Source organism: Oncorhynchus mykiss, chromosome 24 (genome assembly GCF_013265735.2).
Source record: "Oncorhynchus mykiss isolate Arlee chromosome 24, USDA_OmykA_1.1, whole genome shotgun sequence".
Taxonomy (NCBI): Eukaryota; Metazoa; Chordata; class Actinopteri; order Salmoniformes; family Salmonidae; genus Oncorhynchus; species Oncorhynchus mykiss.
Window position 1 is genome coordinate 7,863,345 of NC_048588.1, and position 12,369 is coordinate 7,875,713.

Consider the following 12,369-nt stretch of genomic DNA (forward strand, 5'->3'; position numbering starts at 1 on the left):
TATCAGTGTGCCGATGTAATTTCAACTGTTTTATATGTGAAGGGTATTGGTCGATCACAGTGTAGCCAAAATCTGCCTTAATGACGCTCTATCAGCCTCCTAATGCTGTATATTGCCTGCTTGTTAATGCTATTGACTGGTTGTCTCTCTCCAGCCACCAGTGCTGTCAGCCAAGTCTCCCCTGAAGAGTCCAGTGAAGCGTCGTTCAGGCCTCTTCCCCCGCCTCCACTCAAGCACAGAGAGCCCCTCGGACAGACACACGCGCAGGTCAGTAGGCTTTCCTTAGCCTGGTCCCAGGTCTGTTTGTGCTGTTTTGTTAATGTCCACAGGAGTTGACAAAACATCACAAACAGATCTGGGACCAGGCTGTGCATTCAGGTCATAATACTGAAGCTTTAGTTTTGTCAATGTCTATTTGTTCTATCTGCTAACTTGGTCCGTATGTTGTTGCAGTGACCAAAAGACCCCAGACATCTGCCCACTCGGACAGGAAGGGAGGTCAGAGACGTGGTCCAACCCCAGCTCCCCAGAGATCTGCCCCAACAAGGAGAGGTGAGATGAACCACAAACAAAACACTGAACATGAACACACAAGGTGTGCATGACGTGTGCATGTGCTCTGTAAACCTCTCCTCTCCTCCTGTCCCCTCTCCTCTCCTCCCGTCCCCTCTCCTCTCCTCCCCACCTCTCTCCTCTCCTCTCCTCCCGTCCTCTCTCCTCTCCTCCCGTCCCCTCTCCTCTCCTTCCCTCTCGTCTCCTCTCCTCCCGTCCTCTCTCCTCTCCTCCCGTCCCCTCTCCTCTCCTCCCGTCCCCTCTCCTCTCCTTCCCTCTCGTCTCCTCTCCTCCCATCCTCTCTCCTCTCCTCCTGTCCTCTCTCCTCTCCTCCCGTCCCCTCTCCTCCTGTCCTCTCTCCTCTCCTCCCGTCCCCTCTCCTCTCCTCTCTTCCCGTCCCCTCTCCTCTCCTCCCATCCCCTCTCCTCTCCTCCCGTCCTTTCTCCTCTCCTCCTGTCCTCTCTCCTCTCCTCCCGTCCCCTCTCCTCTCCTCCCGTCCTCTCTCCTCTCCTCCCGTCCTCTCTCCTCTCCTCCCGTCCCCTCTCCTCTCCTCCTGTCCTCTCTCCTCTCTTCTCCTCTCCTCCCGTCCTCTCTCCTCTCCTCCCGTCCTCTCTCCTGGTCCTCGTCTCTCCTCTCCTCCCATCCCCGCTCCTCTCCTCCTGTCCTCTCTCCTCTCTTCTCCTCTCTTCCCGTCCTCTCTCCTCTCCTCCTGTCCTCTCTCCTGGTCCTCGTCTCTCCTCTCCTCCCGTCCTCTCTTTTCCTCTCCTCCCGTCCCCTCTCCTCTCCTCCCGTCCTCTCTCCTCTCCTCCCGTCCTCCCTCCTCTCCTCCCGTCCCCTCTCCTCTCCTTCCCTCTCCTCTCCTCCCGTCCTCTCTCCTCTCCTCCTGTCCTCTCTCCTGTCCTCTCTCCTCTCCTCCCGTCCCCTCTCCTCTCCTCCCATCCCCTCTCCTCTCCTCCCGTCCTCTCTCCTCTCCTCCTGTCCTCTCTCCTCTCCTCCCGTCCCCTCTCCTCTCCTCCCGTCCTCTCTCCTCTCCTCCCGTCCTCTCTCCTCTCCTCCCGTCCCCTCTCCTCTCCTCCCGTCCTCTCTGCTCTCCTCCCGTCCTCTCTCCTGGTCCTCGTCTCTCCTCTCCTCCCGTCCTCTCTCCTCTCTTCTCCTCTCCTCCCGTCCCCTCTCCTCTCCTCCCGTCCTCTCTCCTCTCCTCCCGTCCTCTCTCCTGGTCCTCGTCTCTCCTCTCCTCCCGTCCTCTCTCCTCTCTTCTCTTCTCCTCTCCTCCCGTCCCCTCTCCTCTCCTCCCGTCCTCTCTCCTCTCCTCCCGTCCTCTCTCCTGGTCCTCGTCTCTCCTCTCCTCCCGTCCTCTCTCCTCTCTTCTCCTCTGCTCCCGTCCCCTCTACTCTCCTCCAGGCCCCTCTCCTCCCGTCCTCTCTCCTCTCCTCCCGTCCTCTCTCCTGGTCCTCGTCTCTCCTCTCCTCCCGTCCTCTCTCCTCTCCTCCCGTCCTCTCTTCTGGTCCTCGTCTCTCCTCTCCTCCTGTCCTCTCTCCTCTCTTCTCCTCTCCTCCCGTCCTCTCTCCTCTCCTCCCGTCCTCTCTCCTGGTCCTCGTCTCTCCTCTCCTCCCGTCCTCTCTTCTCCTCTCCTCCCGTCCCCTCTCCTCTCCTCCCGTCCTCTCTCCTCTCCTCCCGTCCTCTCTCCTCTCCTCCCGTCCTCTCTCCTGGTCCTCGTCTCTCCTCTCCTCCCGTCCTCTCTCCTCTCTTCTCCTCTGCTCCCGTCCCCTCTACTCTCCTCCCGTCCCCTCTCCTCTCCTCCCGTCCTCTCTCCTCTCCTCCCGTCCTCTCTCCTGGTCCTCGTCTCTCCTCTCTTCTCCTCTCCTCTAATGCTGTTCCTCTACCTCCTGTCACCAGGCCGTTCCTCAAGCTGAAGGACTGCAGCAGCAGACCCAACATCTCCCGCTCCTCCTCCAGCACCAGCAGCTTCAGCAGCACCACCGGGGAGGGAGAGGCCCTGGAGGAGCTTGACACTGTGAGGGCCTGCAGCCATTGGGGAGACAAAGGGGCTGGGGAGGCCCTGGAGCCATTATGCTGGTGGCGTATGTAGGATGGACAGAGGGTTAGGGAGTAGGGAGGCAGGGGGAACAATGAGGCAGTGGGCTGGGAGACAGGGGGGCAGGGTGGGTTTGGGTGGGCCATAGAATTTGGATCAGGACTGGCAGGGTGCTTCTGGAACATAATTGGGCAGATCACAGGCCTGTGGTGCTCAGTAGTTGTGGGACACAAAATGATGAATTGTATAAGGACCATGTTTGTTTCATCGTTAACTGCATGAAGGCATCATCAAATGACACTGTTGGAATGATTTGAGATAATTTGGCAGTACTGAGAGAATAAATTGAGATGATGCAATGACAGCTGGTGATTAAGTCAGTTATGGTTTCTGTCACTCTCTTTGGATCGTATTGCGTTGGATGTCAATCACGAACACTTGGCAAAGGATGAGAATGATTGTATCATACACACATTAACACACACAGATCAGTGTTTACACACAAATAAAACTGTTGTTCAACAGTTAACAGCTCAGTTTACAGTTTTGCTGTTGAACAGAACTCAGTTAACCGAAGGCTGGAATTTGTGTGCCCCTCTGGAGCAGTTTGGGGGTAAAGTTCCTTGCTCAAGAGCACAACGGCAGCACAGTGCTGAAAACCAACCATTTGTAGTAATTCCAGTTGATGCCTATTGGCCTTGAGTTAGTAGCCCTAGTATGTAGTGTGTAGTCTGTAGTGTGTGGTGACAGTAGAATGATACAGACGGATGACTACCCTCGCCCTGACAGCTCTTCCTCAACTTCCTCCTCCTCTTCTCCCTCTTCATCCTTCCCTCTTCCTCTTCTCCCTCCTCATCTTCCTCTCCCAGGGAACCCACCCGTCCATAGCCTCCTCGTCTGTGTTCAGCCCCTACCCTTCCCTCAGCGTGGAGAGCCAAGGCTCAGCCACCCCCCTCATCATGTGTCGCAGTCCCACAGGTAAACACCCAACACTGATACACTACACAACACCTAGGTGTGATTGACTGGGATCCAAACCCGGGTCTGCCACACACCACAAGACCATGTTAAGCCCTTTGGGTTGAAGTCTAGGCATTCTGCAAGTCATCAGGGTTACTCAACACTCGAGCATCTCTGTTATATAGGTCTCTGTGCCCTCTGTATCCATCTCTTACACTGTAGATTCCAATGGTGGGTTTGTTGACGTTCTATACTTGAATTAATCACGAAGCACACGTGTTACTTACTTTATTGTCCGCAAGTATGTTTTCTCATCCTCAATGTGTGATTGACACTCAATCATAGAGTGTGTATTCCTCTGTTAATGGAGGCTTTATCTTATTCTCCCTCCAGATGTGAAGAGTAAGATGTCTCCCAGGTCAAACTTGAAGTTCCGCTTTGACAAGATGAGTCACGCCACAACTGTAAGTGATGTCTCACTGTGCTGTACCGTACTATACTGTACTATACTGAACTGTACTATACTGAACTGTACTATACTGCACTGTACTATATTGCACTGTACTGTACTGTACTATACTGAACTGTACTATACTGCACTGTACTGTACTGTACTATACTGAACTGTACTATACTGAACTGCACTATACTGCACTGTACTGTACTGTACTATACTGAACTGTACTATACTGAACTGCACTATACTGTACTGTACTGTACTGTACTGTACAGTCGTGGCCAAAAGTTTTGAGAATGACACATTAATTTCAACAAAGTTTGCTGCTTCAGTGTCTTTAGATATTTTTGTCAGATGTTACTATGGAATACTGAAGTATAATTACAAGCATTTCATAAGTGTCAAAGGCTTTTGTTGACAATTACATGAAGTTGATGCAAAGAGAAACTATTTGCAGTGTTGACCCTTCTTTTTCAAGACCTCTGCAATCTGCCCTGGTATGCTGTCATTTAACTTCTGGGCCACAGCCCAGATGGCAGCCCATTCTTGCATAATCAATGCTTGGAGTTTGTCAGAATTTGTGTGTTTTTGTTTGTCCACCCACCTCTTGAGGATATAAAATATTGATGTTTTGTTCCCCGAGCCACTTCGTTACCACTTAGTTATCACTTTTGCCTTGTGGCAAGGTGCTCCATCAAGATGGAAAAGGCATTGTTCATCACCAAACTGTTCCTGGATGGTTGGGAGAAGTTGTTCTCGGAGGATATGTTGGTACCATTCTTTATTCATGGCTGTGTTCTTGGGCAAAATTGTGAGTGAGCCCACTCCCTTGGCTGAGAAGCAACCCCACATATTAATGGTCTCAGGATGCTTTACTGTTGGCATGACACAGGACCGAAGCTTTGTTCCGGATGCCCCAAACAATCGGAAAGGGGATTCATCAGAGAAAATAACTTTACTCCAGTCCTCAGCAGTCCAATCCCTGTACCTTTTGCAGAATATCAGACTGTCCCTGATGTTTTTCCTGGAGAGAAGTGGCTTATTTTCTGCCCTTCTTGACACCAGGCCATCCTCCAAAAGTCTTTGCCTCGCTGTGCGTGCAGATGCACTCACACCTGCCTGCTGCCATTCCTGAGCAACCTCTGTACTGGTGGTGCCTCAATCCCGCAGCTGAATCAACTTTAGGAGACGGTCCTGGCGCTTGCTAGACTTTCTTTGGTGCCCTGAAGCCTTCTTCACAACAATTGAACCCCTCTCCTTGAAGTTATTGATGATCTGATAAATGGTTGATTTAGGTGCAATCTTAATGGCAGCAATATTCTTGCCTGTGAAGCCCTTTTTGTGCAAAGCAATGATGACGGCATGTGTTTCCTTGCAGGTAATCATGTTTGACAGAGGAAGAACAATGATTCCAAGCACCACCCTCCCTTGGAAGCTTCCAGTCTGTTATTCGAACTCAATAAGCATGACAGAGTGACCTCCAGCCTTGTCCTCTCACACCTGTGTTAACGAGAGAATCACTGACATAAGTGATGTCAGCTGGTCCTTTTTGTGGCAGGGCTGAAATGCAGTGGAAATGTTTTTGGGGGATTCAGTTAATTTGCATGGCAAAGAGGGACTTTGCAATTAATTGCAATTCATCTGATCACTCTTCATAACATTCTGGAGTATATGCAAATTGCCATCTTACAAACTGAGGCAGCAGACTTTGTGAAAATGTATATTTGTGTCATTCTCAAAACATTTGGCCAAGACTGTACTATACTGTATTATATTATACTATACTGCACTGTACTATATACTATACTTTACTATACACTGTACTGGACTCTATTCTACTCTACCCTAGTCTACTGTGCTGCATGTGTGATAAACACACTGCTCAGTGAATGCAGTCTTGAAGTGACCCACTGCTCTCCTCCAGACATTGGGATATGATAGGTGGATATAGCATCAGGGACAGTAGCATGGTCCTGTATCACAGTCCCTTCACTGCTGGGTCTGCTCTGAGCTGGGTCCTGTATCACAGTCCCTTATCTGCTGGGTCTGCTCTGAGCTGGGTCCTGTATCACAGTCCCTTATCTGCTGGGTCTGCTCTGCATCCCCCATCTCTTGTTTGTAGTACACTATCTATCTAGAGATCCTGCTTTAACCTATCAGCTTGATCCCTCATTGGAATAGAGATGATGATGCTGATGATGATGATGTTGTTGTTGTAATGGGACATTTATGTTATTTTCTATTGCAGTCCGAATAGAAATCTGGATTTTCCACAAAAGGGACAACACTGTTGGAGCAAAGAACATACCCAACATCACCAACGCATTCACAATGGAATCACAAAATGTACTGAACTTCATGACTAAAGGGAATTAAGTGGATTAGCTAGTGCATAAGAGCACACACGCAGACAGATACTGAGCTGGAAAGGAGGGAGAATCCTGTGAGTCCTCTCAGTATCTCTCTCTCTCTCTCTCTCTCTCTCTCTCTCTCTCTCTCTCTCTCTCTCTCTCTCTCTCTCTCGATATGTCTGGTACAGAAATAGCTCACAGTGAGAGGCTAGGCGCCATGTGTTGCTGAAATTCTCATCTGTAACATTAACCTCATACAACAACTAGATAAGGCAAGGTTTAAAGGTCCAATGCAGGCATTTTATCTCAATATAATATTATTTCTGGGTAACAATAAAGTACCTTACTGAGATTGTTTTCAAATGGTCAAAAAGAAACAGAAACAGCTCCTTAGCAAAGGATAATTTCTCAAGCAAAAATTTTGCTAGGACTATCTGGGAGTGGGGAGGGGAAACTGAAAATGAGCTGTTATTGGCATAGAGGTTGGGAACTCTCTTTCTTATTGGTCTATTAACCAATGTACTGCGTGGTGATGTCACCAATGGAAGGCCAAAACTTCATCCCACCAGAACAGGCAGAAATTTCAGGGCTTTTCGAACAGCTCTTACACTAAAATGGCATTATCACCATTTTCACAATTTCACAGTATTATTCCAACCTCATAGTGTGGAAATATATATAGAACACAGGAAAAGCTAGTGTTTGATTGCACTGGGCCTTTAACCTCACAACATTCATCGTCATTGATTTACGAAACTGTGGTTATAGGTCACTTTTTCGCTGCACTCATCTCTCAGATTACAGCGATTGTTCATTGTGGTCCTCTTCTGCAACGATCTCCATATATGGGTCCAGGAGTGTGTAAGTTGTGGTACTGGCCTTCAGAAACGGATGTTGTTTCACCATGGGAAATGTCTCTCTTGTCTTTGCCCCAGTTTGTCTGTCTGGGGACAGTTAGTCTATTGCCTTACAAGGAGTTCTTCCGGCAGTAGTTTCGCTTCCTTTTCGAGTCACCTGTTGTAATGCTGGTCGTCTTCCCCTCTGGCCTCACACACAGTACAGTCAATGCAGGTCAATAGAATGGATCAATCCACAATAGAGAAAGATACTGTATTTAGATACTGCATAGATTCTAGGGTTGGGGTCCGTTCCATTTCAATACAACTACTTATTTTTGAATCTTATAGGAATTACATTGAGGACAATAAGGAATTGGAATTTTTGTTTACTTCCTGTTTTCGACATGGAATTGATAGATACGGCATTAATCTATATGGCTCAATCCTCATCAAACAGTATTGAAGTGATCGGGTTTGTCTTAAGCTGCCGAAGGAAGGGACTTGACCCTCATAAATCAAGTGCTCCATTTGTGGAGATTTGCTCACACGAAAAGAAAAATGCCATTGCGCTCTGTCACAAGCTTAATTTAGCCAAAGTCGCGCCTTACAATCTATCTGAAACCCTTTCACTTTCCATGTGCTTCTCACTGTGTGAGAGGTTGAGCAGAGAGTTTGGATAAGGTTTATTTTGGTTTACGTTTAGCTGTGGGTGTCTGATGAATCCAGACCTGGGTTCAAATACAATTCGAAATCTTTCAAATACTTTGAGTGTGTGCTCTAGCCTGCCTGGTTTGCCGTTTTGGGACTATTGTATGTGTCCATTAAGCCAGGCAGGCTTAATCAAGCACAAAGGACGTATTTGAAAAGGTTTAATGTAGCATTTGAACTGAGGTCTGCTTCTCACATGTCCTTATATAAACAGCCAGTAGTATTTCACCCAATGAATCAATGTTAATTGAAAACATGTATGCTTATAAAAGGGTGCATAGCTGAGAAACACACAGACTGCTCCATGGAAATCGTTTTCAGCAGTTAAAGTCATTTCACAATGTTTTTTTTCTCTCACTAACATTTCTCCAAAAATAAATAATTGGCAATATAATATTTTAAAGGGATCTTGCATATTTTGGAACTGTGATTGAATGCCTTGTGATTTTGATGGTTCATTTTTCAGTCTTAAGTAGAAGCAAACAGCAAAAACATTTGATCTTACAAACCCCAAAACAATGTTAGTGCATTGTAGTTCCAAAATATATGATTGCTTTACCTTGTTGCAAGCTATATGATTACAAACAAAACACGTGTGAATGTCTTCACCCAGGAACACATCGAAATTGCAAGGTCTCCATTGATGTGACCAAATCAGTCAGCTATATTTGAGTTTGGGAGAATATCCATGCACTATAGCTGTATAGAGGTTCATTCTTATCGCTGGAGTATTTGTGACTGGAGTTCTGTTATGTGGTACACAAAAACTCAGAAAGTTGAGCAGGCCAGAAAGTTACATAGGAACTAGTCTTTTAGTTTGTAGAGGGCATCCACAAGTGCCCCTCAGCCTACTCTTTGTTAATAAGGCCATAATTTATTGATTTTATCTTTTGCTATTGATGTTATGTAAAAATGTAATTGCAGATTAAATTAATGAAAGAGGTCAAATGAAAGGAAATGTTCATTTAAAAAAGCCTAAACATGAATATGTATATTTCGTTATGTAATGTGCCATTAAGAATTTATTGTAAAATAAAATGTGGTATTTTGTGTCAATTTGTGTTGTGTTGCTTAATTCAGTGACCTCACAGAACGAACAGAGACAGAAAAAATCGGATTGTTTTTGTCTGTTTATTATAAAAGGGAGAGAGCATGCTTTAGACATGGGTTCAAATAATATTTGAAATCCTCTTAAATAATGTATATGTGCTTGATTGAGCTTGCCTGGCATAATGGACCAATAGAATAGTCCAAAAATGGCAAACCTCACCCCTCAGGTCCCCCAGGCAGGCTAGAGCAAACACTCAAAGTATTTGAAATATTTCAAATAGTGTCCGAACCCAGGTTTGCTTTACATGGAACATTGTTTTGAGGGGGCTACATTTAATAGAATTTGCTCAACTTTTCTTAGCAGTGGCAATATTTTGGTATGGAACATCAGTTCTAGTCTGTTGATTCAAACACACGGCAGAGAAAGTAATTCCCACAAATAATAATGACAGTGTTTAACAAATAAAAGACAGTTGCATAAAACACAATTTAGAACACTGAACACAGATTATATTTTCAGATGATTTTTACATGGCACCACGATCTAGCTGAGCGCGAGGATGGAAGTTACTGCACGACACATACAAAATCAGAAAGCATCTGAAGTCATTCATTCCAGATCTCTGAAATGTGACCACTCGATCAACACAAGTCTGTTACATGCGGAGGTGAATATTGACGTGAATTCAGGGGATAGCCTCGGCCAGAACTCGAACCTCGGTCCAGTGACTATCAACTCAACGCATTAGCCTTTACGACGAGAGATCCGAGCCATTTGACGAGGTCACTGCCTACTGGGCACAGGTGTCAATGCAACGTTTATTCCACGTTGGTTCAACGTACTTTCGTGGAAACAACGTTGATTCAACTAGTGTGTGCTCAGTGGATAGGAGTTGGGTTGAGGTCTCTACAATATAAAAGTCTGACTGGCCATACATTGTGAGTCAGGAGAAGCGGGGTGAGGAGTAGACTGTGAGCTGTGCGGCTTTTCGTTGAGGATTATGATTCTGCTGTTCAAGGCAGTCCTTTGAAAGAGATGCATAGACCAACTGCAAGAAAACAGACACTCAGGTTAGCCCGAGAAAGCATTCTAGAAAAAGGTTAAAGAAAAGGGCATTCAGAAACAATTATTCAAATAATACTCACCTCTGTCTTTGGTTTAGGCTTGGGTGTGGCTGCAAAGAAAATATCAGGGTCAGAATTAGATTTAATACATTCCCTATTGGGCACTTCACAAATGAACATTAGACGGGCCTTTAAATAAGCTGTAGACACGATCAACTGTACAAATTGATCGCATGTTCATGTACAATGCTGTAGTAGAAATGTGCACGTCAACACACTGCAGCAAGATGCTATGAAATTGTATCGATAAAGAAAGAGATGTCTTACGGGGCTTGTCCTTGCATGCACTTTGGGAGCGTGGTGGGGGCTTGGGCGGTGGTATTGGTGGGGGCTGAGATGGGACCTTTGACCTTATATGGTAAGCCAGACCCAAAACCAGGGTGATTACCAAACAGGTACTTACATACACCACCACCCTGGAATAGACCTTCCTCACGGATGTGGGTGGTATGGCTGCAGAGAAAAGGTACAGCACATCAATGAAGTCAGAGCACATGCATACCAGTCTACCTGTCATCCGGGAATGTCGAGTGGTCATTTTCTGTGATTGATTCTCATTTTGGGGGAAAATCTTACAGAGCAATACATACTGTATATTCATTGTATGAAACATTAACAAATAGTTCATGTAGACTAGAATAGTTAATGTAGACTGTACCTGCAGTGATGTTCACATATGTCATATGTCCAACACTGGTGTATCCCTCAACCCAGGTGATCTGGCATTGGTACATTCCATGATCTGATTGGTTGACGTTGAGGATGTCCATGAGCAGACGGGTACTATTGGTTGTCAATGTGACTTTGGAGAGATGATGCCTTGGAGTGTGACTAAAGAGAAGGAACTGTCCCTCTGTTGACAGCCCCCATCCCCCTGTCCAGCCATCATTTCCACAATGCTGAACATCACAGGATAGGGAAAGAGTGCCCCCCTTTGGTACGTCAACAGAACCTCTCTTTGCCAAGACAGAAGTCACACATTCCTCTGAATCATAACCTGATGGACCAAAAGTTGACAAAAGTGAACACATAAATATAATATAAACATAATATAAAACATTCACGAGACAACAGAGGAGCAGCATCTACATCCATTCATATCCCAATGGCAATCTACATGTATAGTACGTGTATAGTAATGTATAGTAAAGAGTTCATTGAGAGAAGATATCTCTCATGATACCTCTTTTGTAGGGAAGCAGATGATACATACATTTAGATAAGATTGTTTGATTACTTGTCCTTCCTTTTCTGATCTCGAGTGACATCCTAGATAGCTCTTTCAGTCCTTTGTTGGTCATCCTACATATATGGTTATAAAACCAAGGTTCTGACCACAACTGTCAGGAATCCTAAACAAGAGTAGTTGGACTTACCCGGGAGAAAACATAGACAGGTCCATGAGAGAAACAGACAGTTGTACATTTCTTTCTTCCCCATAGAATAGTAGGACGGGTTCCATAGAGCAGCCCCAACACAATGTCCTGGTGCCTCAGGAAGCTGGACCCAACATTATTAGCGCAAAAACTACTGTGTTTTTATGGTTCCTCTTAGTTTCTAAATTGTTCTCTCACTTTCTCATGACATTTTTTTTTTTTGGAGTGTACCCTCCACAATTGTGAAATGGTTTCCAGTAGCTGCCTCAGTCGAGTTGGAAATAAGGAAGGAAGTACACGAGCTCTCTCTCTCTCTCTCTCTCTCTCTCTCTCTCTCTCTCTCTCTCTCTCTCTCTCTCTCTCTCTCACTTTCACTCACTCACTCACTCATTCACTCACTCACTCACTCACTCCAACTCCAACTCCAACTGAAAAATCACATCCTTCCCCAAACTCTGTGGGCTGGGCACAATCATTAACTCCTTAGATAGAATATAATAGTTAACATCCATGGAAACCAAGAAAAAAGTGTGTTGAATGTGTATGTTTTTGATTGTGTCTGTAAATTGAATCTCATTTAATCCTCTTTCAAATAAAGATTGTGTAATGACATGGCCCAAGTTGTATAGTAAATCTTCTTGTTGCTTCTATCCACAAATTCAGGCCAACTGCAAGGTAGTTCAAAATGTAAAATGAAAGCAACAAAATGTGTTATTACCTAATAATAAGAATGGTATACATACATTGCACAATTATTGTCACATTTCATCTGAATAACTTGGTACAGAGCTTCAACTATGCTGACTCTGATAAAAGGTCCAATGTCCTCACCAGTCTTGGGCATACTCTTAAATGCCAAGGGGCATGTTAAAGGAAACTGTTATGCCATTGGTGTTTCTGATACTCAACATCCCAG

At 45.6% G+C, this 12,369-nt stretch overlaps 2 protein-coding genes across 8 annotated transcripts in view; one reads left to right on the plus strand and one right to left on the minus strand.

Annotated features, from left to right (window-relative positions):
* The window catches only part of LOC110503310 (rap1 GTPase-activating protein 2), a 106,361-nt gene extending 97,403 nt beyond the window's left edge, over nucleotides 1–8,958 (plus strand). For all 6 annotated transcript variants that reach the window (XM_036962066.1, XM_036962065.1, XM_036962063.1 and 3 more), the window contains 6 exons: nucleotides 155–267; nucleotides 454–552; nucleotides 2,449–2,566; nucleotides 3,457–3,565; nucleotides 3,941–4,011; nucleotides 6,253–8,958. In XM_036962066.1, the coding sequence (XP_036817961.1) occupies nucleotides 155–267; nucleotides 454–552; nucleotides 2,449–2,566; nucleotides 3,457–3,565; nucleotides 3,941–4,011; nucleotides 6,253–6,261 (519 nt within the window). In that variant the 3' untranslated portion in view covers nucleotides 6,262–8,958. The remainder of the gene's footprint in view (nucleotides 1–154; nucleotides 268–453; nucleotides 553–2,448; nucleotides 2,567–3,456; nucleotides 3,566–3,940; nucleotides 4,012–6,252) is intronic.
* Nucleotides 8,959–9,017: 59 nt separating this feature from the next.
* LOC110503656 lies at nucleotides 9,018–11,841 on the minus strand. 2 transcript variants are annotated; one of them, XM_021582095.2, is made up of 5 exons: nucleotides 11,454–11,841; nucleotides 10,736–11,074; nucleotides 10,481–10,530; nucleotides 10,099–10,127; nucleotides 9,018–10,001 (listed from the first exon to the last, which is right to left on the minus strand). In XM_021582095.2, the coding sequence occupies exons 1-5, from the start codon at nucleotides 11,515–11,517 to the stop codon at nucleotides 9,860–9,862; spliced, it is 624 nt and encodes a 207-aa protein (XP_021437770.2). In that variant the 5' UTR covers nucleotides 11,518–11,841; the 3' UTR covers nucleotides 9,018–9,859. The 2 variants fall into 2 exon arrangements, with proteins under 2 accessions (XP_021437770.2, XP_021437769.2); XM_021582094.2 differs by having other exon boundaries at nucleotides 10,345–10,530; nucleotides 11,454–11,830.
* Nucleotides 11,842–12,369: the final 528 nt, after the last annotated feature.